Source organism: Pempheris klunzingeri, chromosome 5 (genome assembly GCF_042242105.1).
Source record: "Pempheris klunzingeri isolate RE-2024b chromosome 5, fPemKlu1.hap1, whole genome shotgun sequence".
NCBI lineage: Eukaryota > Metazoa > Chordata > Actinopteri > Acropomatiformes > Pempheridae > Pempheris > Pempheris klunzingeri.
Window position 1 is genome coordinate 19,635,408 of NC_092016.1, and position 26,845 is coordinate 19,662,252.

At 45.7% G+C, this 26,845-nt stretch overlaps 1 protein-coding gene across 2 annotated transcripts; it reads left to right on the plus strand.

Moving 5' to 3' along the window:
• Positions 1 to 1,596: 1,596 nt before the first annotated feature.
• On the plus strand, positions 1,597 to 26,560 carry mtss1la (MTSS I-BAR domain containing 2a). 2 transcript variants are annotated; one of them, XM_070830863.1, is made up of 15 exons: positions 1,597 to 1,788; positions 4,746 to 4,807; positions 4,897 to 4,970; positions 15,901 to 15,985; positions 16,157 to 16,248; positions 16,341 to 16,415; positions 18,729 to 18,886; positions 19,023 to 19,130; positions 20,048 to 20,145; positions 22,624 to 22,756; positions 23,434 to 23,508; positions 23,731 to 23,886; positions 24,259 to 24,435; positions 24,600 to 24,765; positions 25,115 to 26,560. In XM_070830863.1, the coding sequence occupies exons 1-15, from the start codon at positions 1,720 to 1,722 to the stop codon at positions 25,918 to 25,920; spliced, it is 2,334 nt and encodes a 777-aa protein (XP_070686964.1). In that variant the 5' UTR covers positions 1,597 to 1,719; the 3' UTR covers positions 25,921 to 26,560. The 2 variants fall into 2 exon arrangements, with proteins under 2 accessions (XP_070686964.1, XP_070686965.1); XM_070830864.1 differs by lacking the exon at positions 23,731 to 23,886.
• The last annotated feature ends 285 nt before the right edge of the window (positions 26,561 to 26,845 follow it).

Consider the following 26,845-nt stretch of genomic DNA (forward strand, 5'->3'; position numbering starts at 1 on the left):
GATGTTTATCAGGAGTACTGTGGGGTGGCCCCAGCCCCCCGCAGCCACTCCATGACAGACCAGTGATGATGTGGTCAAAATGCATTAGACTCTGTCGGCCTCTAACTCTCCCTGTCAGGCTGGATGTGACGGACTGTGGTGTGTGAGTGCCAAATCTCAGATTAGTCTACCACCTAATTATTCCAAAGTAACAAGCTAAACAGGCTTGTTGTGAATGCTTTCATTATTTCAGATATTATTTAACAGAATAATTCAACATTTTGGGGGAAATTAGCTCGAAAATGTGCTTTTGTGCAGAGAGTTACAAGAGGAGGTTGTTCCTGTTACCAGTCTCATGTTTATGTGGTAAATATGAAGCTGTTGTTAGCAGCTGGTTAGCATAGCTTAGTTTAGCTTAGCTTAGCTTAGCTTAGCTCAGACACTGGAGACAGCTAGCTCTGTCTACATTATTTGTTAAATCTGTGCAAAACTGCAGTATAGAAATGATTCACTGTAGTTATTACTGGAGGTTATGAGCCGGGCTGTTGGTCAGGTGCAGTCACTTCCTATAGACTCCAGTTTGTGGGCTTTAGCGATGCTAATATGTGTATTTTCTTACCTTCTGACTGATCCATGCTAGCTGCATCCCCTTGTTTCCAGTCTTTGTGCTAAGCTAAGCTAACTAACACCTGACGCCCCCTTACATTACACCCACACCAGCTTCATATTTGTGGCCTAAAGTCGACCCTCTTGTCTAACTCTGGGCAAGAAGGCAAACTGGTTTAAAAATCCCGGACTACTCCTTTAACTCATAGGGAATCACTTTTATTAACTTAGATTTCGGTGTTTTTTTCATGTAGACTCAGGTGATTTAGACTTCACTGGTGCAGAGTTACCTGCTGCTGCTGCTGCTGCAAACAGCCAAGAAGTCCGAGAGGCGCACAGGATCATTACCAGACGCGTGTGTGAATACACATGAGAAACCGAGGAAGTCCTCCTTTGCATCTCAGTCAGTGGTTCAATGGGCTTCACTTTTGTTTGGATGGGGGTGGAAGAAGGGGAGGAGGAGGGAGGAAAGGAGAGGGGGGGGGGTGTTCCTCCTTGTCCCCTCCTCCTCACCCACAATACGCGTAGGAAAAAAACACACACTTTGACCAGCCCCCTTTCCATTCCCATGGATCGTATTACGGGAGACTCCAGCCCGAGACATCTGCTCCGCTACTAACAACGGAGCGCGTCCCCGCGTCCCAGACCTGAGACCGATCCCGTCTCCCGTGGTGGTGCCCCCTCCTCTTCCTCCTCCTGCTCCTGCTGCCCTCTACCCCGCAATTGTGCTCTCTCCGTTATTTGCGCTAACGCGGCGATCATGAGGAGCCACGGTGCATGTGCCCTCCACGTTTCCCGGCTGTAGTTCACCCTGTAGTGCTCCATCCCTCTCCCGTGCGTCCGAGAGGGGCGAGTAGCGGCGGCGGAGCGAGCGGCAGCCCCCCCGGAGCCTCCGAGCAGCGCACATTTCTTTTTGTCTGTGCGCTCCGCAGGCTGCAGGCTGTGGGGCTTTTGAGGCTTTGAGGCTTCGCATCTCCTCCGCTGCTGGCTTGAAGCTGCTGTAGGAGAGGACGAGGAAGGGCGGATGAGCAAAACAAAGATCTCCGTGTCTGATGTTTGAGAACGATTCTCCTGTCGGATATTTCATCTGCTTTTATCCTCTTTCTGCGAGCTTTTTTGTTTGTTTTTGACACCATGGAGTCGGTGGAGAAGGAGTGTGGAGCGCTGGGTGGATTATTCCAGGCCATCGTGAACGACATGAAGGTAACACACATGTGAATTAAAGTAGACACGGATCATATCTGACCTTTGTGGGTGCACGGTGGCTGATCAGACGCATATTTTTACTGCCTTTGTCTCTTTGGTCCTCCCCCACTGGAAACACCGCTGCAGGACAAATTGAGAGATGAAACATGTTTCCCTTTGTGCTATTTGCATAATGTGCAGCAGGTCTGTCATGCACTGGTTACATTTAACAATACTAAAGCCAGTGTGTCAGTCTGTGTAGCCTACCCTAACTGCTTGCATGCAAGTAGTGGTGGAGCTAAATGTGTATTTAGCCATAAACTACTTAGTGGTGGCTTTATGTGTTTGGTTCAGGGGTCAAAACCTCATCATCATTAGAATCAAACAGTTAAAATGAAGTAATCGCGAATAGCAAAAAGAAGGGAAAAGAAACATGGAGATGCTTTTAATTTTGTCCAGCTATCCAGCAGAAGTGCTCTGGTGTGCCATTTGACCCCAAACAAGTGTTCCTCCTTCATCCCAGCCTCCCTCCAAGGTTTTCAGGATTAAATGTCAGACACAGAGTGATGCTGTGGAAGAAAATAACCAGCTCCATCGTGTCAGCCTCCTGGACACAAACTCTCATGAAAGGTTATTGATTGTGCTTCCTGATGTTCGGCCTTGTGGCAGGAAATCTGTACTTTACCAATATGTAGTTCACTTCACATTTGATCCAGGCCTTACTTTACTCATGTCATCGACTTACTGTTGCATCTTATTTTTGTGAAACCAGAGAGTTGTCAACGCCTCAGCATTGTTCAAAATGATTTCCTAAGCAGGAACTAAATAAATCCCATTATCTTTTACACATTTGCAAGTGTATGTGTGTGTGTGTGTGTGTGTGTGTTGGGGGAGGGGTCAAGTCGAGGAAGTCGAACCAGGGTGGTCTGTTGTTCACGACAACAGATGGAAAGTGTGAACGTATTCATCAGGCCTGGTGGCAGCTACCAGCTCTCTCATTGTGGAGGACGCTCATGCAACAAAGTGTTGATAACAGCGGACAAGTCAAGCATCACGCGACACTCTCCACCTAACAGATTTCTTATTGATCACTGGCTCACAGGGCAGTGGTGCCTTCGGACAGAGTATTTATGGGCCCTCGTTTGTCAGGCTCCAGTGAAATCGGCCCTCAGTTATTGGCAGCTCTGGTTTGGTTTCATATATTTCCCTTTTGTGATGCCAGGGCCGCAGAGAGACGGGGGCTCTCAGAAAGAGGCAGTCTGTGTATTGATAAGCAGCGCAGATGAATGAGACTGAAGCCCTGAGTCAGCACAGTGTTGATGTCCACTGTCTGAGATCTGACCTCATTCCTGCCGCCTGGCTGGGCCACACTAGCCTGTCAGACCAGCTTTACCCCCCCACCCCCCCGGGGCAATGCAGCAGCATGGCTTTCCTGTGCTGATCTTGCTGATTGTGAACAATGTTACAGCATAGTTTACGATTACCTCCATGATACCCATACAGTGCACTAAGTAAACTTAAAAAGCCTCTTATAGACTGCACAGACAAAATGTGTTGATACAGGCAGTGCCCGCCGGTTATATAACTGTCTGATGAAGCCACAGGCAAAGAGGTAAAAGGAGTGGGAGGTGGGAGAAAAGAAATGAAATGATTCAGCTGGATTAGATCAGCAGTCAAGAATTAGGTCAGCAATGGATGTGATGGGCATGTGATTTCCAGCCTCATCCACGTGGGAAAGCAGCCACCTTTTAGAAATGATGTCCTTGAGCAACACCGCCCACCAGCCCCAAGGATGCTAGTCTTGACCTCGCCCTCCTGTGAATGACGAGGCCTTTCCTTGTTCCTTCTTTCTGTTTCTCTTCCATCACCTCCCTGGGAGCTGCCCCCACCTCCTCCTCCTCCCCCTCCTCCTCCTCCTCCTCCTCCTTACCCCTGACTGCTGCTCTGCATGAAGCCCTCTTTGCCCACTTCCTCACCCTCCTCACTCAGCTGTCTTGGCGGCGCATCCCTCCTGCCCCTGGGAGTCACGGGCCACACAAGCTAATTAGACACCTGTTGGAGTCAAGTGCAGACAGCGAGGCTGGGAGGCTCATGGCAAAATATTTTTGTCAGGGCCGATGGCTCCTAAATCACTTTCTAAGGCAGGAGGCCTTATCCGAGAGAGGCCTGGAGTTAAATGCTGTCATTGCCAGAATGGAGGTTATACCAGAAATGATGAAGACTGTTTCCAGATTCCAAAGTGACTATATATAGTCAGGATGTGTGGCCTCTCTTGGCTACTCTCCATCAAAGAGGCGTATGGGGGTTATGCCCTTCCTCTCCTTTCTCTGGGGCTCAAGCTCTTGCTCTAATGGGATCTAGGCCTGAATGTGTTTTATGTTTGGCTTCTGCTCTCATCGCTCAAGGCAGCGTGTGATGATCCCGGGGTAAATCTAACCCAGATTTTTCAAAGAGCAGCCGTACTACCTGCCTCGCGCACATAAACACTCGTGATATGAGAGCTTATCCAGATCATGCAGGTCATGTACAGCAGAGATGTGTGCATGTGAACCTGTAGAGCTAAGAGCAAGAGAGGAGAGCATTTGGGCTGATTGAGGACAATAATAACACAGTAAGTGTATACTGTGAGATCACCTTGACCTTTTTAAAGACAAGCCAGGACATGGCGCTTATTCACCAACCAGTTCCAAACCCCAGGGAAGAAAGCAACACTCTATTTGACTTATTGCAACCTTATTTGGATTTCAAGTCAGTATCTTATCAGTGCAAGTTAGCTCGAAAATACATTTCCAGCAAATAAAGCTGCTTTTATTAAGCTGTGCCAGATTATATTCCGCTGTAGAGAACATTATGTCTTCTTAAATATGCATGTCTGCCGTGTGTGTGTGTGTTTGAGCAGGCATGCCTGTGCACTTAAATGTCCTTGCATAGATATTTATTGGACTCATTTCTTTTCTTTTCTCTTCTTTTATCAGAGCTCTTACCCTGTGTGGGAAGACTTCAGTGCCAAGGCCACAAAACTGCACTCTCAACTCAGGTGAGTAGCTCCTGTAAACGGTGATGAAAAGATTTCTTGTGCATTTATTTAGAGGCAGGTGCGGTTAACATGTGCCATTATATTCACAGGACCACAATTCTGGCAGCGGCGGCCTTTTTAGATGCCTTTCAGAAGGTGGCAGACATGGCTACCAACTCTAGAGGTAAGAGGGAGGGTTTTTAAATGATTCAAGCTCTCACGCTGTGAAGTGATGACTCAGAAAGAATTAGTAGAGGAAATAAAAGCAGCAAAATTACATTCACCAGCTTTTGTATTTTATTCTTCGGAGCAAATCGATTAGTTGCCTTCATGGCTTGTTGCAGAAAATGTGACTGCCCGAATATAATCCAAGAAAACAAGTAGTGGACAGCCACCCAAGACATAAGTCTGCCACTCTAAGATGGCCAGAGTGGGCGGTAGTTCCTAGGGAAGGGTCGGGAGGGGAGGGGAGGGGAGGGGAGGGGAGGGTGAGGTGGGGCGGGCAGGGGTCAGAGAAGTGAAAATCTGAGCTTATTGTTTCTTCAGTCTTAATGAGGTCTGCTGATCTGCTTTGTCACCCCGCTAGTGGCAGCAGACAGGCTGGCCAGAGAGGCAGCTGATTAACACAGATTTCTTTGGAGTTGATCGTCGAGAGCAGTATGTAGGTCAAAAAAACCCTGCAAACTCGGATGAGCATGCAAAGGCCCCCGACACACGCGCAAACACAATCACACACACACACACACACACACACACACACACACACATACACACAGATATTCAAAGAGTGACAGCTGGTAGCCGGCCACCTGACCTTGCAGGTCACATGCCAACATGCTTTCAAACAGTTTGTATTAGCGCAGCCCCGCACTGGCCACTTACTGCTGGAGAAAATGACTGAAGGGGCATTTGCTCAGCAGTGCTCACACATTCGCACCAGTTTTGCTCCTGTAGCCTTTCCAGTAACGGGAGAGTTTATTGCCATGGCGATACATCAAGTTACCTTAAATGAGTCCTGATGTGAGTGCACGTGAGTTCTGCAAGGCGAAGTTAGACTATAGGGTCAACCTGCTCGCTGCTTGCAGCTGGCAGCCTGCTTCAGTAAAGTTGAGGTATAGACCTCGGCAAGGCAGGACTTCAAAGCAAAAGTGTGTCTACAGTAAAATAAGGTAAAAGAGCAGGATGATGGATGGACCAGAGAGAGATGAGAGAGAAGGGCGCATTGAGTTTTACAGCTATAGATGCATAAATCCCTGTAAGTGTGTCACTCATACGCCCACTCACTCTTCTGCTGCTCTCCCAGGGACTTTAACTTTAGGATTAATGTCATCCTTCTCCAGCCACAGACTGTATCGGGGGTGCAGGCAGCGCCATGTGCTGAGAGACTTTGTAACAATTAAAGAGAAAGTAATGAAACGTGGTTTAGACCAGAGCTGATAAATTGATGGGCATAAAATGAAGATGCGTGACAATTTCAACATACGTTTTTTCTGCTTTTATTTTATATGATTGTAAATTGGAAATCAGCTGTTTTTAGACATGCTAGTGGCCTCGCTCTAAGGATGGCGAAGTCACTTCATTGGTTGGTTGACCATTTTTTTAAGACTCAACAATCCATTAGAAAATAACCACTAACTGGACTTTCTATCAGTATTGTAAAAGAATTTGTGTTGACTGTACAGAGTTTCTTTCTGCTCGTGGAGTGTTGCAGAAAATAATATGATGTTTTCAATGTTTCCTTTGACAAAAGTTTAATTGGTGTAAGCAAAACGTCTTTGCTTACAGTTGCTTTTGTTTTTTTTTTCCAGTTCCAGCAATTATTTTCAACCAATCTGAAATAGATCGTTCAGTCTTTTACGAGCTTTTAACCAGCATACCACTTCCATCCCACTTCTCCTTTGGGAGCTGTGTTAGTCTTTGCGTGCTCCGAACCCCCGGCAATTAATTTGGTGGAAGAGGGAATGTCGATATTTACTGGAGCTGGCTAGTAGTGGACCTTTTGACCCAGGCTGCAGTGCTCCACGGACATTTGCATAGGCAAATGTGCCCTTCTGGCAGCTGCAATGTTAAAAGTTATTAAAATATATTGGCAACCAGATGCTCCCCTTTTTCCACATGCGCTAACTGTTCAGGAAACACTGGGACATAAATAGAACTCAGAGATGACTTGCCCACCATTTCGTAAGTCTCCATTTCTGTTTCGTTGGCTCTTCTTTCTCCCCCCCCCCCCCCCCCCCCCCCCCCCCCCCCCCCCCCTTCTCTCTGTCTGTCTCCCTTCATGTGTGTGGGTCGGTCTGCCTGCAGCGATCATGTTTGTCTCAGCTTCAGCACTGCCATATAGGGCTGGTTGCACCACAGGAGGCAGGCCCACGGCTGTGAACTGTTGGCCGCTATCGCTGTCACCCCGATTCCCCTCTCTAGTTCGGGGGACGAGCTGCAGCTGCTGGCACAGCTGGAGGTTTCATCGTGTTCGTCTCCTGCTTCCTTTAATCTACCTTTGACACACTCACCCCATCACCCCTTTAACCCTCGTGCTCACTCTCCAGACTGTACGCGTTTCCCTGCCAAGGAAAGCAACATTTCCCCTCATTCGGAGCTGCTTAATTGATCCGGGGAGACAGGACGGTGAATGAAAGAGGACTTTATGATTTCCTGCCCTGACTTTTTGTGTTGTCTTTTACTAGGAGGGCAGCTTTTCCTACACGCCCATAATAGCTGTATTATATGCGAGACCTCCACCTCATTCAACCTCCTGTCTGTGCTGCATGTTCATGTGTCAGAGTCCCTCGGTCTTGCGTTCATGTTCAGGCTTCCTGTTGCCTGTGTTGTCTGTTTTTAGAGTTTATGGTCATGGTCATGGTGTCAGCGTCTGTGTTTTATGAAGCAGCTGGAAGAGTCGGCTGCCAGGCGCTTTGGCACTGTGTCTGACAGCGCTGTTTCTCTAAGCTGTGTCTAAAGGCACGTCCGTCTCTGTGAACTGGCAGCTCGCATCTGGGTTCAATAAAGGTCCACCAACCACAAAGTCTATATTGGATGAATGTATTTGGAGTAGTTTAGCCTACTTAAAGATAAATATTTCATGTTTCAACACCCATCTTTCCTGGGACTTAGTTTGACTCCTCTCTGGAGTGTTGTACTGGTAGACAGGTCAGCCTAATGGTTTTTGGTGTGCAGCCTAGACCATTGTTTTTGTTCATATTAAATTGTTGTGTGATATTTCTAAGAGGACTGGGCTTATCTAGAGGATACTCTGTGTTTGGTGTTTTGTTGTTGCTAGGCTGGATAACATGTGTTTTAGTGGTGACTTCATTTTTTCCATTTTTGGACATGGTTGAATTAGATGGAGGTCAAAGGGTCGGCGGTCCAGGGCTAATGGTCCATCAGGGTATGAGATACAGGCTCCATATTTTTCGGAGAGTGCGGTGAGTGTAGTGGGGAGGGTGGGTTGGCCAGGGTGGGGGTTGTAGTTGCAGTGAGATTTCCACAGCTCTGGGTATCCAGGCTAGGCAGAGGCGTTTAGCTAATCCTCTTAGCCCCACTCTGTAACACACAGACACAGACTGCCTTCTCTCCCCTTCCTGATCAGCCACCCCAGCTTTAAAAATTCACACTCTGGGATCACTGGCCACACTGCAATGCACTGCAGGTTCATGTTCAACACTAACGAAACCTTTCTCTATCTACCAGAGCCTGTAAAGGACACACACCAGCACACGCAGACACATGAAGCTCCATGCAAGCCCTGCATGTCTATCTCTCTTTCTCTCACTCCTGCAGTCCACTCTCAGTAGAGGAGTGGAGGTATGCTAGTAGATCAGTGTCTCAGCGAACCAGTAATCTGCTTGGCCCCTGTGCTTCTCTGGGCTGGCAGATGGGACGGATATCCCTACCCGCCATCTGGACAGCCTGGCATGGACGAGATGCGGCCGTGGCCTAGTCCAGAGCGAGATCAGGGGATTACTGTCCTCCGAGCTATCCCAGCAGCACGGCTATTTTTACGGACATGTCAAATAATGAGAGTGAGCCCATGTGACTGGCACGGACATCCATCAAGCGTGGTGTTTCATGTTCAAGCCTGTGTTGTACTTAGTGTGCGTGGACAGGGAGGTTACATTTGCATCTTATGTGGGTCTGACATACAATGAGCTTATGGATGTGTTTTTTAGGCTGGACGTACATGTACATGCAGTCGCGTCAATGAATTCACCGGCTGATGCGTCGCGGTTCGTTGTGCCATTCTGCTGGTTGTATGCTAGACTCTTCAGGTATTTCACAACCCCCCCCCCCCACCCATAAAGTTGCGTAAGTATTGGCTAGGGCCTCTTATTTCTCCATCAGCTGTCTACCTTGTCGTCAGAACAGTTCTCAACACAGTTCTCCATGTTTCTCTCTAGGCTAAAAATCAATGTGGTCTCCCCGCAAACGAATGTTTTCCAGCTATTATAATGACTACATGCAAAAAGTAAAGGGTGAAGTGGCTGGAACAATGATGTGAGGAACAGACGAAAAAGGGGGGGGAATAATAAAGGGAGAGAAAACAAATCTTTTGGCTCTGCATAACTCTCTCTTTCAGTCTGAGGCTGAATACCAAACTAAGAAGACAAACATGAGACTTGAGGGGAACACTGTGTTCAGCTATATCCTGAGCACGAACTCGGCGTGGAAGGGAGCTGGAGAGGGGAGGGAAAATACATGCGAGAGAGAGCCTGATAGAGGAATGTAAGGGAGGACATTAAAAGAGAGAGCAAAAGGGATGCACGCATAGTTTGTAATCAACTGAGATGGCTGATTGAAAACAGTTGGAGAAAGCTTTTTTTTTTACCATTTGCCATTGGACTGGTACACAGTGATCAAAATCAATCAATATGATTTAAAAAAAGAAGCAAAAAATAGGATTCAGTTTGGAGATCAGTACTCACTCATGAAGACTTAAAAGGTAAAAGCTTCCAGTGTAATTTAATTGTTTTGTTGCAGAGAAGAGGAACATTTCAGTCGTACCACCCACGTGGAAAACTTGTAATATATAAAGCATGTGCAGAGTTTATATTTGATGTCTAGGCTCTGACTGGTCTCTCCCAGCAGGCATACGCCGAGCTCAGCACAGAGGAGAGTAGGCAGCAATGATAATAAACCCCCTTCCCCAGGGTAACACAAGACTCAGAGGCTACAGGTGGGAGGTGGAGCTCAGGAAATGCTATATGGCGCGCCGGCAGTGGTGTCAGCATTGTTTCGAGGATTGTTTGCAAATGAGCAGAGCTGCTGGAACTTTTGGCGAAGCAGAAATAATGGGCAGAGCATTAAGATAAAGACAACCTTATTGCAGAGGGTGTAAAAGCAGGACAGCTTGAGCCATCTGACTGAGCTGGCTTGCAGCTGTTGCTCCATTAAATTCTGACTCATTCACAGACTGCTGCCTCAGTGTCTTTCTCCGTCTGCATCTGGAGTTAGGATACATTTAGGGTCCTTTGTGTTTTGCTCATAGGATCCTCCAGAGGCCTCCTCTCAATGTGACAGTCCTCTGTGGATTCTCTGTTCTTTCCATTTTATTGCACAATACAGTGCTTCACTCCCTCCCTGACTGTATATTTTTTTGTTTTCTCTCGCCGTCTCTCCCTTTTTCAACTCCAATGAAAAGCACATCTGGACAAGGGGCTGCGTTTATTTTTAGCACCATTTATGTCCCTGAACAGGAAGCTACTCCAACAGAAAAATATTGCTTCCTCCTTGTTCTCCTCCTCCTTGTTCTCCTCCTCCTTCTCCGTCTTTAGTCTCGTCCTAATGCAATCCAGAACATGTTTACACCGCATCAGGATACACCGAGGTCCGTCTGTGTCTGTGGGTGTTTCTGGTTGTGAGGTGAAACTTGCTGTGCGTACTGGCCAGACAACAATGGGCTCAGTGTGTGTTTGACTGTGTGTGCGTGTGCGTGACTAAAACAATTGATCTCCAGGCCGTTTTCCTCTGTCTTTCATCAGTATTGTTGATGGTGAGAAGTGAGATTCCACATGTTAGGAAGTGACACAAAGGTTTTCAGTGCTGTTTTGATTGCTACTGCGGACACACAACGCAAATATCTCACTGACAAACACATGTTTATTTAGGCTTATTTTCAACTGTTTTATTACATTGTGAATTTAACATCTGTAGATTTTGGACTGTAGGCCGGACAAAAGGAGTCATTTGAACATGCACCCTAGGCTCTGCAAAGCTGTGATCGGCATTTTGACTCTTTTTCTGACATTTTGTAGACAAAATGATTACTCCTCTTAATCAGTAAAATAATTTACATTATAATTCATACTGGAAATAGCTAGTTGCAGCTCGACATACATGCATATTTACAGAACCTTTACAAACCACCTCTCTGTTTTGTCTAGGGTCGGGTATTAGGCCGTCAAAAATACATTGTTTTATCACAGTGATGCATCATGAGAGTTGCTTATAAACCAGATATCGAACTAATGCCAAGTTTCAGAATTACATGGTGAAATACAATTAATTTTAATATGCTCTGTATATGTGGTTGGTACTGAAATGTTTTATGTAGCATTACCCCTGTGAAAATCTTCAATATGTCTGTATGATTTCTGTTTGTTCAGAAGAGGTTAAACAGGGAAATACACCTTTCAGTGGTCTAACTGACCCCAAATATAAGTAATGCTGTATATGTCTTTGACTATGAATTACTTTTTGGCAGAGATGGACAAGCCAGGTAGCATTAAAAACTTAGAATATGTCTTTATTTGGTGCTAGAACAATATATGATAGTAATCCAATATAATAATATATGATTATTATAACACTATGATATATATATATGTTTTTTTAATAATCAAAGTTCAACCACAGTTTGCATCAGGGTCAAAGTAAACTTTGGTTTTGGGAGCCAGAAGTTGCTGTGTACAGAATGCAACTTGCATAAAAGCCATTTCTAGTGCATATCTAACATAAACACAAGTGGTATCTTGGTTTTCAGAAACAAACAATGATGGCCTAGTTTTTCAGTCAAATTAAGTTCAGTATGAAATCTCTCCTTTAAAGACTGTCACTTCACAGCAGGCTTTATTTGCAAAGTGAAATATACTTTTCACCCCAGTCTGTTATATGAAATTTCTTTTCAGCTGATAAAACATTATGTTTACGATAAAACATAACAATAATGCTTATTTTTCTCACGTTGGGCTGATGTGAATATACCCACATTTTAGATTGGAGAGACTCTGTCTGCATCTCTGTCTGTCATCCTGTATAACTCCTGCTGCAGGTGCACAGCGCTGTTCCACAATCCGTGTCCGCACACGGCTGTTTTATCTGCCACTCATTCCTCCATCAGAAGACGCTGCTGTCTAACCAGCAGACGCAAGTGATGCTGCTTTATTTTTTAATGCCGACTGTCCCCGCTGAGACACGCCAGCAGAACTCCAGCTGCGCTTTGAAGCGAATGTTTGATGATGTGAATGTGTGATGTTTCATGTGGTTTTTGAATTCAGAAATCCCGGCTGTGTATTTGCTCAACTGGTAACTAAACGAGACCAGTGAAGCTGACAAATTCAAAGCGATCCCCCCTCTACTCCTCTTCATTCTTTTTTTTGTTTGTTTGCCTTCATCACTCAAAAAAAAAAAGTATTATGTTTTTGCTTCCTCATAGAAGATAAACACAAACTCCATGAATATTTTGATGAAACTGGAAAACATCACATGAACCAATTTCTCCCACTTACTCCTACTCCCCATTCATCACATATCTGTGGTGCCTAATGTGGGAGATTTTGTCCTGGCAGTGCCTGTTGCACCTGCAGCAGCCAGCTAGCACTTCCTCGGCCTCCTCTGACTGGCCGGACCCAGCCGCCACCTCAGCAGTGTGTACCGTCTTTCATCCTCCCCTCCCCTCCCTTCTCATCTCACGGCCCCTTTCATCCATCAGTAACCTCCGCTGTGTCCTTGCCAGTTCACATTCTGCAGCACTTAAAAAAGGGGTGAGGGAGGGTAAAGGCAGGAGGCTTAACTGTCTGTCAGCTCGCGGCCAAGGTACCAACGTGAGGAATAACTGTTGTCTCACGGATGATGGAATTTCCCTAGCTAAGCGGCGGCTGTGTGAGAGCTTAGCAAAAAAGAAAAGGGACTTTATATTCCTGGAAGTGTAACTGTGAGGATGTTCTGTACCTTTTCGCTCTACAGCCCACATAATAAACATGCTTTATTGACACAGGAAGCAGAGAGAGAGAGAGAGAGAGAGAAAGGGAGCACCACTCGACTCAGGAGAGCTGGAGTCAGCTTGAAAACCGGTTGCAGTGCAGGAGTCTAACTCCAGCAGAGTCTCATTCCAGCTCGGTAGTCGCCAGCGCAAATGAAACCCGAGCTGAGCAGCAGGGTTTAGATGCAAAAAGAGAGAGATAGTTAAGCTAAACTCCCATGTTGAAGACATCATGGGATGAGGCCTCTTGCAGCTCCTGGCTCCCGGCTCCTGGCAGGGGAGCCCCCTATAAAGCAGCCCTATTAAAACGCTCCTCCTTCCCCGAGTTAATCAGAACCAGAGCTCTGGATGGAACCACTCACTAAACGCTTAGACCACACTGGGCTGGTCCTGGATACTGGGGGCTGAGGGTTCCCAGCAAAACCCAGCAGTGGGGGCTTGACCTTCCCCCCCCCAACAATCCCATGTACTCCTCAACATGCACAGGAGATCTGGCGGTGATTTATATTCATGCTCGTCATACATATTGAACACAGTGACATGCCTGGCAGTGCTGTTACAGAGAAGCGCACATTTCTGCCCTGTGCCAGTTGTTTGCTACACGTATTAAGATATATGGATGGGTTGCACAACGGCTCTCTTCTACCGTGGTCTGTGTTTTGCTTCATTCATGCACGTGTGGGTGTCTGCTATGAGGTCGGCGCTGCTCCCCCTAAAACCCCAGGGGTCCCAGCCTGCTAAATAATCACTTTCCCAGCTCCCACTTATTTTTTGCCAAATTTCAGGCTGCTTCACAGTCAGCAGTCAGCTGGATGTAGATAGAGAAACATTTGAGTAAGTTTTATTTAGATAGTCCAGAATCACTAATCACAAAGGTACTTCTTGTCAATCTTAACCCTCCTCTCAGTTTGTATGTTTGTCACATGCCTGTGTGCGCATATGCAGGGCGCATTGGGAGTGAATCACTCCGTGCCTGTCCATCCGGTGGAGGCCAGAGGCCAGCAGGGCTCCTGGACATAAGCAGGAAGCCTCTGGGCCTCCCCAGGATGTAGCTGTCAGCTGATCCCTCTCTGGGAGGGGAAGGGTGAGAGGAGGGGAGAGGAAGAGAAATTGGCAGGTGTGGATGGGACAGGAGAGTGGGGGTTGGGGGCTCTCGCTTTCCGACAGTGACATTGGGAAGGTCTGTTATAGAGATAAAAGCGCCCACATCGCCGCCGCCCCCCCTCCCCCCCTCCGCCTCAGCTTCGGTCTCCCTCTGTCCTGCGAGAGCTGATTTGCAGCTGTGGATGTCTCCCATAATGCTTTTAAGAGGAGTGATGCATAACCTGCACACACGTGCCCGGTGCCGTGTGCTTGTGTCTCTCATACGACTTTGACTTCATCAACCTCTGAGCCAGAATGATGAGATGGCAGGTACTCAACAGCAGTCCTTTAAAGATGGACACCCCCTTTCACTATTTATATCAAGAGCTCGGTTCATGGGTTCCACATGTTAGCCCAGTCACTTCCTGCTGGTGTGTAACGCCTGTGTGTGATACAGCTGGGCGACCTCTCACCTCTCAACCCTCCCGTCTTTCTCAGTCACCAAGAGAAGCATTGCAGAACAACCTTCCCCTCCTCTCCCCAACACACAAACGCAGTCAAGTTATTCTACATCTGCCCGACGACAATGTCCCCGTGAGATGGAGTCCAGATCCGTTGCGCGGTGTCTTTTGAACTTGTGCAACTCACTGAAGTTGACAGCCGGGCGGTGGAGTGAAAAGGTTTTTGAACTGAGCAGCGTGACGCGATATCGACTGGAGACGACAGTAACCCAGTTTCTTTATGTGATAACGGGAAAACGAGCACAGATCTCACAGGACATCCATCTGGAGCATTCCTCGCTCAGTATCTAAACTCAGGCCTGTTATATTAGTTGTGCGTTTCTTTTAGTTTCATTCTGTGTGTCACTCTTTCTGTCTGGCTGTTTTTGCGGTGCAGGTTCGAGCCAGTCCGCCCTGCATGAATGGTGTTTAGGAAACAGAGAGAACAGGAAAGGCAGAGCAAGCAGGGAAGAATAGAGGGATATCCCCTTACAGGGTTCCCTCCTTTTTCCTCCAGGATAGAGGGGGTGAGAACTTCGGAAAGGGTGGGGGGTTGGTAAATCACACCACCTGTCTACACACACACACACACAAACACAAACACACACATATACATTCACAAACCTGTGCTCATGCACTCCAAAAATCATTCATGAGCTTAAATCATAATCGTGCAGGCCTCCACTCTGTGAAGCTGTGCGAAATGTCCTCTCTCTTTCCCTTTGTGTGTGTGTGTGTGTGTGTGGAGAGAGACCCTCAGATTAGCCCTATGTGGCCCAGATTACAACAGGATCAGTGCTGCCGCATATTACACTGGCTTGTGAGCCATCAGTGAGACAGTAGGCCAGCCTGGGCTTTAGGGGCTAAAAACCCAACTTAATTACACTTCAGCAGAGAGAAAAAGTACAGCAACCAATTCACACAAGCTGTTATTTACACTGTGGTAAGAATCACGCACGCAGTCTTGACGTGTCGGGGGGGAAACATGCATGTTTATGCAAGAGGTTGGGAGTGTAGGGTTTTAATTTTCAGGCACTGTGTCACATTTTCTTGCCCCAAACAAATGTGACATTTACGGCCTTTGCTCTCACAGTTAGCATTTGTCCACCTTGTGGCTGCGACTGGAAACTCTGCTCCTTCAGGGGGGAAAAAAAACAAACTTCAGGATAAATCCATCTGACTGGAGAGAATTAGACCTTTCAAAATGCTCTCCTGATGTGTTGTGTCTGCTCACAGAAAATCCTATTTTTCTGGGCCAAGAGGCACATCTGTGATTTGTAATGCCAACCCCTCGTATTGTAGGTGACAATTTGTTTGTCCCAATGTTTTTACCCAAGGTGCCACCAGGGACGTCGGCTCAGCTCTGACAAGGATGTGCATGCGACACCGCAGCATTGAGGCAAAATTACGCCACTTCACCAAGTAAGTGTCTCCTCCTGTTTTAAGGCGATTATTGTGCTCATATCTCTGTTGACCTTCGTCTCATTCTGCCAGTCTTAACTGAGTGTGTTCGTGCTATACAAGTACGGCCGTTGGTCATACCTGTCCTTCTCTCAGTCTGTTTCCTCACCTTATGTCTCCTCGCTGCTGCAGTGTTCTTATGGAAGGCCTGGTCACGCCACTCCAGGACAGGATAGAGGAATGGAAAAAGACAGCTAATCAGCTGGACAAAGACCATGCCAAAGGTAAACAACTGAGAAGCACAAACCATAAATTTGGGATCACTGTACATTGGATAGAAACTGATGCGTGTTTGGTTTTGACTTGCTGTGTGCAGAGTACAAGCGGTCTCGTCAGGAAATCAAAAGGAAGTCGCTAGATACCATAAAACTCCAGAAAAAAGCAAGAAAAGGTGAGAAAAACTTTCCCCGGTCATAACAACCTGCTGGTTAATACAACCTGTGATAAAACAACTCACACAACGTGATTGAGATCTTAGGGCTGATGTTTATATTGTCCTCCTGGCTGCTGGTCCCTGGTCTGTACTAATGGTTCAGACTGAGCTGGCGCCATCTAGAGTGTAGAACCAGCAATGACATCTCAATTAAATCAAAATGTCTGGCACAATTTCAGAGGCTCCTTTCCAGCTTCGGATGATTTGTCAGCTTCTGCCTTATGAATCAAAGAAATGTTCTTCTTTCCTGGCCGTGCTTGCATTAGCCCCTGCTGCTGGTTGTAATTAAACTCAGATTTTCATACAGGACCTAGACCTACTGTACACCAGTGGTACGTGCTAATCATAAAAACTGCAACGTGCCCTGATTTGATTCAGCTAACACTGCCTGTTCTTCTGTCTTTCCTCCCCCTGCCTGATCCTGCAACCCCTACCCTTTTTCTTTTGGGCTATTTTCCCGTGGCTGTAGAGCTTCTAGGTATGTCTGCTCTGCTTTGCCCCGTATGAGACCTTCATGAGACAGTTTTCAGAGGCATCGTAACCATCTTTAAAACAAACTGCCAGTCAAAAAAGACCCTGTGCTGCCTCAACACTTTTGGTCAAAGGAAGGAGTTGTTTGGCATTTTGGGAATTGCGATTATTTGCCCTCTTGCTGCGAGAAGATTGATACCGTTCTCATGCACGCAAGCTAACACCAGCTGCCAGTTAGCTTAGCTTAGCACAAAGGCTGGAAACAGCTAGCCTAGCTCTGTCCAATTGTAACAAAATCCACCTACCAGCTTCTTTAAAGTCCACTAATGTGACACGTTGTATCTTGTTTCTTTAATCCATACAAGGAAGAAAGAAAACATGTCAAAATGACATGCTCCACATTAGCTTGTGCACCATTTCCCCTTGTTTCTGGTATTCATGAGAAGCTAAGCTAACCGGCTGCTGACTCCCAAAGTGTCAAACTATTCCTTAACCCAAACCTCAAGTGATGCGCTCATTGTAAATATCCAACCACTAAAGAGTGTAAGCAAAACCTGGGTGGAACCAAATAGGACCAGGCCATCACTGGAAAAGCACGGGTGTTACTAGTAGCATCAACGATGGCTCTATTCCATTCAAGTGTCCAAGTAAGCCGTGACAATACTGAAGCTGAGGCAGCTAAATGGAACACAGCCGTCATAGATTCATCATCTTCTATTGCTTACTCACCCCGGTGCTTTTCCTGCTGTGACATGTCAAAATGTCCTCCATGAAAAATGTCCATTGAGAAATACCACACTACATATTTGTCTTAAATTTACTAGCTCCCTGTACTTGTCTTTTGCCACACTGATAGTTAGCCAGGCCTGTTTCAAATACAGCCCCTCTATTTTCTAAATGCCTTTTTAATAGAGTAAGAAACTGTTTGGCAGTTTATCTGTGGGCTAATCTTTCATTCCTCGGAGTAATAATGGCTTCTTTGTCATGAGCTGACATTTCGGCTCCATGGTGACAGCTAAATGTTCCACCAAAGACCCAAACTTCAGTTTTTAAGCACCCACTAATTGGCAAGCTGTCATATCCTTATGGGACTCTTCATTTGTCATCCGCTAGAGTGATTATGATCTAGGCAACTGCAAACAACATGGCAAGACATGCATTTGAATTCACTCAAAACTATATTCCTTCCGTAAATATTCCAGTTGTACGGTAGTTACAGTGAGTGTATTAAAATCATTTAACTGGCAGTTTATGTAAATCATGCAGTGGAATGTGTTAGACAATTTGGCATCTCCGTGCTCATCTCCATCGCATCCTTCTTCCATCCTTTTGCCTTCCTTCATCTTCTGTATCATCTAGTGTCATTGTGGTATGCGGGCTTGAATGACTTTAAAACATTCTGTTTACTTTCGTGTGTGCAATCACGTCCATTTCAGGACCTACGAGTCACCACCAGTTGCTTTGCATCAACTCATAACTGATGACATGTTCCGGCGTCCTCTCATCCCCATGCACACGAACCATTTGAGTGTAGTGTTTGTCAGTGCGTTGACCTCTGGCACACATGCAGTTTATCATTATGTGTTCTAATCATCTCTCATTTTCTTTACTTTCCCCCATTTTCCTTCCTTCATGTCTCTCCCATAATTATCCCCTGACCCTCAAAATCCTTATCTCTTTTCATTCCTCCTCCTCTCCTCTCTATCTTTACTTGACCCCCCCTCCCCCCTCCCTCCTCCTTCACAACACCCCCTCCCTTCCCTCCTCTGCGTCCCTGCGCCTGTGCTTTGCCTGGCTCAGGCCGGGGTAACCTGCGCCCCCAGCTGGACAGTGCCATGCAGGACGTGAGTGACTTGTACCTGCTGATGGAGGAGACGGAGAAGCAGGCAGTGCGCAGAGCCCTTCTGGAGGAGAGGAGCCGTTACTGCACATTCATTAACCTGCTGCAGCCTGTGGTGGTGAGGAACATGTGGCCTTTGTTACACTAAAAAGTTGTGGAAAGTAACAGTAAATGGAATTGATGTTTTACTTAGCTTGCTCTCGTCGTCGATGCTGTAGCTGTTTAATTCGATCCATCCTCGTTTTCCCCTTCAGAATATAGAGATCGCCATGCTGGGAGAGATAACGCATTTGCAGGCCATTGTTGATGACCTCACTGTGCTGACTGAAGACCCACACAAGCTGCCGCCAGCCAGTGAGCAGGTAACTGAGGTGTAATACTCCTAATTCTACCAATGCTGCTGGAAATTGCCTGGTTATTTGGATCACAGTCAAACTCCCCTTGTGTAACTGCAGTCCAAGGGACCATAACTTACAAAATGAACATCACACTGTATTGACGCATACTTGAAACTAGCTTTTTAGACCATAAACTCAGTAGGAAACCCTTGCTGAGTGATAAGTCCGATGATATTCTAAATTTTTGTATCCTGTTTTTGTATCTGTGTGTCCAGAGCCTGATATAACCTGATTGTTGTCCCATAAATATGAGCACTGTGGTTTATTGATCCAACAAACATGTAAATACTCCTTGGAGCACAGCATGGGTATCAATCCACCAGTGAAAATAGTCCCCAAAGCATGTATTTACTTCTGCATGTGTGAGGACTCACTTATTACATTTACTTAAAACTACAGTGCCTAGATGTTTAAGGAAATTATATCGGCTTTTCTAAAAACAAAACTATGCATTTTGAAAGATTTCTTGTTTTTTTATGCAAATACACTACCTACATTAGCTACTCTTAGATTTAATGCTTTCATGCACATTTTAAGAGGTCGGATGGTGTGAGATGACTTGTGTCGGTGTCTCCATTTTAACCGAAAATGCGTACTATACATCTCTTGCTGTGCAAAAATCTGTTTTTCTGCTCCCACTCTCCTGCTTATTACAGTCTCACCACAATATGATGAAACCGACTGATTTAAAAACGAATTAATCTCTCCGCACAGCTTGAGAAATAACTTTTATGGGGGGAATGACGAATCTTGATTAGAAGTAATTTACTTGAATCTATCCAAACCATCACAGGTTTTTTTCCCTCTCACATGTAAAAGAAATGTCGCCCACTTCTATTGTTGCCGCTGTATCATCACCATTTGGTTTTGTGTCACTGCAGGTGATCCGGGACCTGAAAGGCTCCGACTACAGCTGGTCCTATCAGACTCCTCCTTCCTCCCCCAGCAGCACCGGCTCCAGGAAGAGCAGCATGTGCAGGTATATCCTATGCACACACACACACACACACACACACACACACACACACACACACACACACACACACAGACTTGTATACACACACCTTGTTGCTCTCTTCTCTCTTTGTTCAGTTCTGTGTTGATTGTGCATTAAAGCGTGATATGTTTACTTCGCTGGGTCAGACTTGTTGCTAATAGTGGATTTGATCAGAGCTGTCATGCTGTTTTGACCAAACATCCGTGCACATTCCTGATTACTGATACAAGAGCAAAGGAATGAAATATTAAAGGTTGTAATGAGTACATGAGCGGGTGAACCCCCCCCCCGCCACATATCCAGACTATCAGTGACAGTCAACATGCAGTACGTAGCGTATCTTGCCAGTTCCTCAGCTCTCGCTCCTGGCAGATTTTCAGTTCTCAAGCTTCTTACAGCCAGATTAGGCCCAAAGCTGTGAAACATCACAGCTTGACAGCATACATGAGAACTGAAATCCAAATATTTTTCAGTCTAATGGTAATAGTACGACGAGTTATTTATAAATGTGGGTCAAAGGTGCATTCTAGGCCTAGACTGTATAAAAGAGGTCAAGAGACAAGCGAATAAACCCTCGTAATGTTGAGTTAAAGGAAAACCAAATCTTGTTATCACATGTTATCGCCTCTCTTTAGTGTGACAGTTCCTAACAGAGCCTCCCTGATATTTGTACCAATTAACGCTGCAGCCTATTATTAGAGTATTTATTCTCAATGCAGCCACCGACTAGATGTGTGACTGGAACATTTCATCCTCTATGTGCCTCGTAAGTCACAGTTAGCATGATATTTATTGGCTAACATAAGAGTAGTCCATGAAAAGCTTAAATCTCACAAATGTTTGTGCTTTTTCTAGAACTTGATCTCTGTACATTTTATTTTAGAGTTTATCCACTTAGTCTCTAAAAGGGTTTTGATAAGCTGACGGTCAAACTATTTTCTGTGCTTGTAGAGAAGCACGTCATGATTTAGTTGTGGGTTAAAGAATAAAAATTATTTTTACCATTTTCCCAGCAGAGACAGAGGTCTTGGTCGCAGGATAGCAGAAGAACAAGTTTACTGAATACTTAAAAAACACAGATGACAGAAGGAGCATATGGACAGCGTCTAGCTTTCAATCATTTAAGTTATTTAATTAGTCATATTTAATTTGACATTCCTCCTTAAGCCACATCCTAGAGGGTAAAGATAAAGGAGAAATTGTAACTTCAGATACATTCCAGTGGGGGGGGGGGGAGCTTAAGTTGCATATTTTCAAACGTGTGGGTGTTAAAGAAGAAGCAACGCTGAGTGAGAATGACAGAGCAGGAGACACAAAGCACAAAGACAGCTGTTCGTGTTCTGAGGGAAAGAAAAATCAAAGAGGGGATAACTTTTTAATGCTCTTTGATGCATCAAAATTAGAAGAACGGCGTCATTTACAATTTTCTCATAACGCTGCCTTCATCTTCTCAGCTTTTGTGATCAATTTTTCATCCAGCTGTTTCTGTTTTTTGCCTTGGCCAACACATAAATCCTCCCAAAACAAAAATGGTAGAATCTTGATAACAGTCCTGTGTGTTTCTATGGAAGATTTTTAATGCCTAAATGGAAACAAATCAGGGAAAAATGTATTTCCTTTTCATGCATGCATTTACATAGTTAGACATATGTTAAAATTAGGCTTTAGTCTTTTATTAACTAATGAGTTGTTTGTCACTGTAACAGTACTTTCCCATGCCTCATTAAAATCAAATTACAACACTGGAAAACAAACAGGAGGTATACTGCATTTCAGTGTTGTCCAGCAGACAGCAGCATACTAAATACAAAAGACCGTTATTAGTTATTCTTGAAGAGTTGCAAGGGATTTTTTTTAGAAAAGGAGATGCATCATCCATGACTAAATGAAATACAAAGAACTGACCAATCACATCTGCTCGAGGTTATGACCACATGTGGAACGTATCCTTGCTGGCGCTAAATGATGGCAGCCACGACAGACAGCCTTTCACATTAAAAGCTATTCTTGTGGGCTTAGAGGTGCACTCAACCACCTCTCTGACTGTCTATGGCACTCTTTTAACGTGAAAGGCTGTTTTTCTCACGGCTACCATTAGCGCTATTAAGCCCCGCCAGACTCCTAATTGGACGGTTGATTGAATTTTAAAATTCGACATCTATGATGCATGTGCTTTTCTAAAAAGGAGGTGCTTTGCATTCAGCATTGGCAGGTCTGTGCTGCTCTCTGCTACACAACCCAGAAATGCAATATACCTTGTGATTTTGTTCGCATTGTAAATATTCCGTAGAGCGTATGGTACGCATGTAAAACAGGATTAAGATCAAGATTATACCATTCTTTCCCCCCTTAGGGGAGGATTTACTATATGTGTGGTTCTTGTTTGATTTGTTTTCATTTAGACATTGTCGATCATCCATAGAGGTTGAGTTATATACTGATGTGATGTCCTGTCAACAGCCTCCTCCAGATGCCCTCTGCAGGAGCCCATCGGCTGAGCAGCGTCTCTTCTCACGATTCAGGCTTTGTGTCCCAGGATGCCAACACCCACTCTAAGCCTCCATCGCCCATGCCTTCTGACATCACCAGCCAGGTAGAAGTCCCAGCCATGATACTGCAAAATAAAGTTTAGTCTTTATTAAGAAGAAGCAAGGGATTTGATTGCAGCAGAACCGGCATCAAAGCAGACTCGGTAGCTCCAGAGATTTGTCAGGCGGTAATGCTACAGGGCAGGAGGACTCCGAGATAACACCACTTTGTTGTCACAGTAGATCTGCAATAATTCCCACTTTTTAACAACAATCTTTCCCCATTTGGCATCTTCAATATTTTTAATGTTTGCATGTCACATGTGAACCCAGTCTCAATAAGAGCTCGATAGCTTTCTAACCAAACTCAGACAAAGCTCTCCGTTTTTGCTGCAATAGAGCTCTGCCAGTTGCGAATGTTGAGTTTTTATCTCACAGGACTGATAAAGTTATTCAGACTCTCACGGTCTGAACATATTGCAGTGGAGAGAACACACTCAGCAGCACGCCAACTGATGCAATGTTCCTTTCTGAATAAATGATCTTACAGGCTACTTTATTTTCTAGCCTATGGTATATAGATCCCCTCAGAGACGGTAATACCGCCCCTCCCTCCAAAAGCCCATCAACACTCTTCCTCATCTCTCACCTTCCTCCTATACATCTCTCATCTCTCTCTCTCTCCCTCTCTCCATTTTACCCTTCCCTTCCACTGTTTTTTACTCCATCTTCCCTTTCCCAGAAATCAACAAGCTCAGCCTCCTCTGAGGCTTCAGAAACCTGCCAGTCTGTCAGCGAGTGCAGCTCTCCTACAGCGGTTAGTACTGCATGCATCTCACCAATCTACTTGCTTTATTGGACACGGACACACACACACTCGCTCACACACACACACACACAATGTCCTGTACATTTTACTCATCGTTATCTGCAGTTTAAAGAGGTCTGTGGGCTCCACTTGACAGCTGCAGTGCAGTTTGACGTGGACTATTTATGGATGTTGAGCACTCTGATTCAGACTTTTCTGTCCGTTCCGCAGTTTGGCTCATGCTCATCCTTCGGTACCTTTCGCCCTGCTTTCTCTCACACTGGCACCATCAGGCCTCTCTCTGTCATACTTCCTGCGTCCCCCACATTTAACCACTCCCCTGGATCCAACACCCCCTCACCCACATCAAAGGTTCCTAGCTGGAAGGTTTGTTTTCATTTGCAATTTTACTTTTTGGGTTTTCTCTTTTTAAAACTTTGTTGCTTCTTTGCTTCTTGTGTTTTATTGCCTCCATTCACATTAATGAGTGTAAAGATGAACCTAACAGTCACCCTTTTGCTGTCGCTCATCAAGCTCAGTTTTCCAATCTTTTCTCACAAAGATGTGCTAAACTGAGATGGCTCTATCATGTAACGCTTACATAGCCTAATGTAGTCTGCCCATATCTACATCGGCATCTAACCAGTTCATGAGCCAAATCAGCAGCTCCCATGTTTTACCGAATGCACAACCGTTGGATGGCAATCACTGGAGATGCACAATTGGAGGACAGTCTCATTGTTCCATCTGCTGCTGCAGGACTGGGCCAAATCGAGTTCCTGTGAGCCATCGTTGGCCAGCACTCTGCACCGCAGGAGGGAGTCTGTGGATAAGATGAGAGAACTTGAAGCTCCACCCAGTCCGCTGGGGTATTCTGGGATGCAGCCAGATGATCCACCTCGAGCGAGAATTGGCCCAGGAACCATTGCAGCCAAGGTAAGAGTAAAAGTGTGAAGTATATACATTTTTATGCCTGAAGTGTTGTAGCCTGGTGAATTGCATATGTAAAGTGGCCCTAATCTTTATGTATTTCCTACCCTCCTGTATCACTCTGTGTGTGTGTGTGTGTGTGTGTGTGTGTGTGTGTGTGCGCGCTACAGCATGGCGAACCGCTCTCTCCAGCAGCCAGTACTCTGGCTATGGTTCTGACCAGAGGCTTGAGTATGGAGCAGCAGAAGAGCAGCAGGGACTCTCTGCAGTACTCCAGCGGCTACAGCACTCAGACCAACACCCCCTCCTGCTCCGAGGACACCATACCGTCACAAGGTAATAATCACTCTTGACCACAGCAGCCAAACACATTAGATTCCGGTTTATTGCCAAGTCAGTTTTCACATTACAAGGAATTGTTCTTGTTATATTTTTGCTGATGTTTAATAAATATATAAAAAGAGATAATTACAATTCACACTATGAGTAAAATATAGTAATAGGATATGTGCAGTATATCTGTTTTTACAATGAAAAAGACAGCTCAGAGTTTCCCTGCAGTACTATTTACCTTCAGTGCTCGTGGGAGTACTGTAGTCATTATGTAACAACTCTTAAAAACGTTGTTTTCAGTACTCTTAATTATTCCGTGGAAATTCTCATCATGACTCGCTGTCTCTTCTAGGTTCTGATTACGAGTGCTATTCTCTCAATGGGGACGCTGATAGTGAAGGACAGGCAGACTTTGACAAGTCATCCACCATCCCACGCCACAGTAACATTGCTCAGAGTTACCGCCGCATGATTCAAACCAAGAGACCTGCCAGCACAGCAGGTCTGCCTGCGGGTAAGACACAGCAGGGAACTCCAAATGGTGCAGGGGGTAGCAGCTCTGGAGCCATCACTTCTGGGACAGCCACCATTCGCCGTACACCATCCTCCAAAACTGGAGTGAGACGCACGCCTTCAACGTCTGGTCCCATTCCAATCCGGCCCCCCATCGTGCCAGTTAAGACCCCCACAGTGCCAGATTCTCCAGGGTATGCCAGCCCATCCCAGTATCGCGCGGGCAGCGAGGAGTTTCTGTATGGTGATGACCCATCTAATTGTGACTACATGAGGGCTTCGCCGAAGCGGATGAGCCTCCCTGACACAACCTGGGGCTGTGGGGGAGGAGGGGCGGACAGGACTGTTTATGCCCAGCAGGCCCCCGGCATGGCGGCCCCCAGCACTGAGGAGGACCCTCTTCTCGCTGCCAACCGCCACAGCCTGGTGGAGAAGATAGGCGAGCTTGCTGCTAGTGCCCACGCCCTCGGTGAGAGTCAGTTTCCCTTCAATAGCTCACTGCCGGGGGATCCGGCTCAGTCTGCGCTCCAGGAGCCTTCTTCTACGAACAAGGACGGCGTGGATATGCTGGTGTCTATACGCCGGGGGGTGAGGCTCCGCAAGACACTGACTGACGACAGGTCGGCTCCCAGGATTCTTCGGTAGCTGAGGGAGAGGGGAGCTGTGTGAAGCAGCTGCGGTGCCCTTATTTACAAACTGAAGCTTTGTAGGGAAACGCAGCAGCACATGAACTGAGGTACAAGCAACAAAGAGGATGTAACATGTGGCGAATGAAGGCCAGTTCACAGTGACGTGTGACCACGGACAATGTCGAGTCATTTTATGTCATGTATGTATTGCGTACGTACAAAGTAATCCATATTTTTTTTGGTTTTTATTCTTCTTTTCTTGTTTTGTTTTTCGTCTGTGGGCTTCGTGGCTGTGCGTCTCTGCTCCCTGTGTGACCGGTTGTTTCAGCCCAGCTCGTTCCTTCAGACTGAGTGACGAAGACGTCGCTACTGTTGGGATCGAATGCTCTTGTGTCTTTGTTCTTGCTCTTATGATTGATTATTATGATATTGTGCGTTTCTTAATCAACATTGCAAAGTGATGGGCCGAGTGCTCTGTGAGCCTGTCTGTATGTTGTGTTTCTCATCATTACTGTACAAGTACCGTATTACTGTTTTGTTTCATAAGCTCAACAGCAGCTGTATGTCATGTAAAATAGGAGCAATATGGCAGTGTTTTTATTGCTGTACTGTACTGTCAATATATTCTGCAATTAAACAGGCTTTTTACTGTTGAATGGCTTGATTCTTTCTCTCAGACTACTGTCCTTATTAATAAATAGAAAGTCCTGCATCCGTATTGGTAAGAATGAAAATAATCCGTGAATTCTACCAGGAGTGAGCTTTGCTGTAGTTGCAGTCATTACTTTATGTGCCTACATTTATTAACTGATCAGTATATTAGCAACATCTAATTTGAGCTCCAAGTATTTTCCTCTGCCATTTTCAAGTTTTATTTCTTCATAACATTCTCCTCTTTAGATTTTCAAAATTGTCTAATTTTATTAGGGTTTTATTACCTC

Coding starts and splice junctions, on each gene's coding strand:
- mtss1la (XM_070830863.1), top strand. CDS start 1,720: ATGGAGTCGGTGGAGAAGGAGTGTGGAGCGCTGGGTGGATTATTCCAG. Junction 18,887..19,022: donor ACCTGCTGCAGCCTGTGGTG/GTGAGGAACATG, acceptor TTTCCCCTTCAG/AATATAGAGATCGCCATGCT. Junction 24,766..25,114: donor GGACACCATACCGTCACAAG/GTAATAATCACT, acceptor TGTCTCTTCTAG/GTTCTGATTACGAGTGCTAT.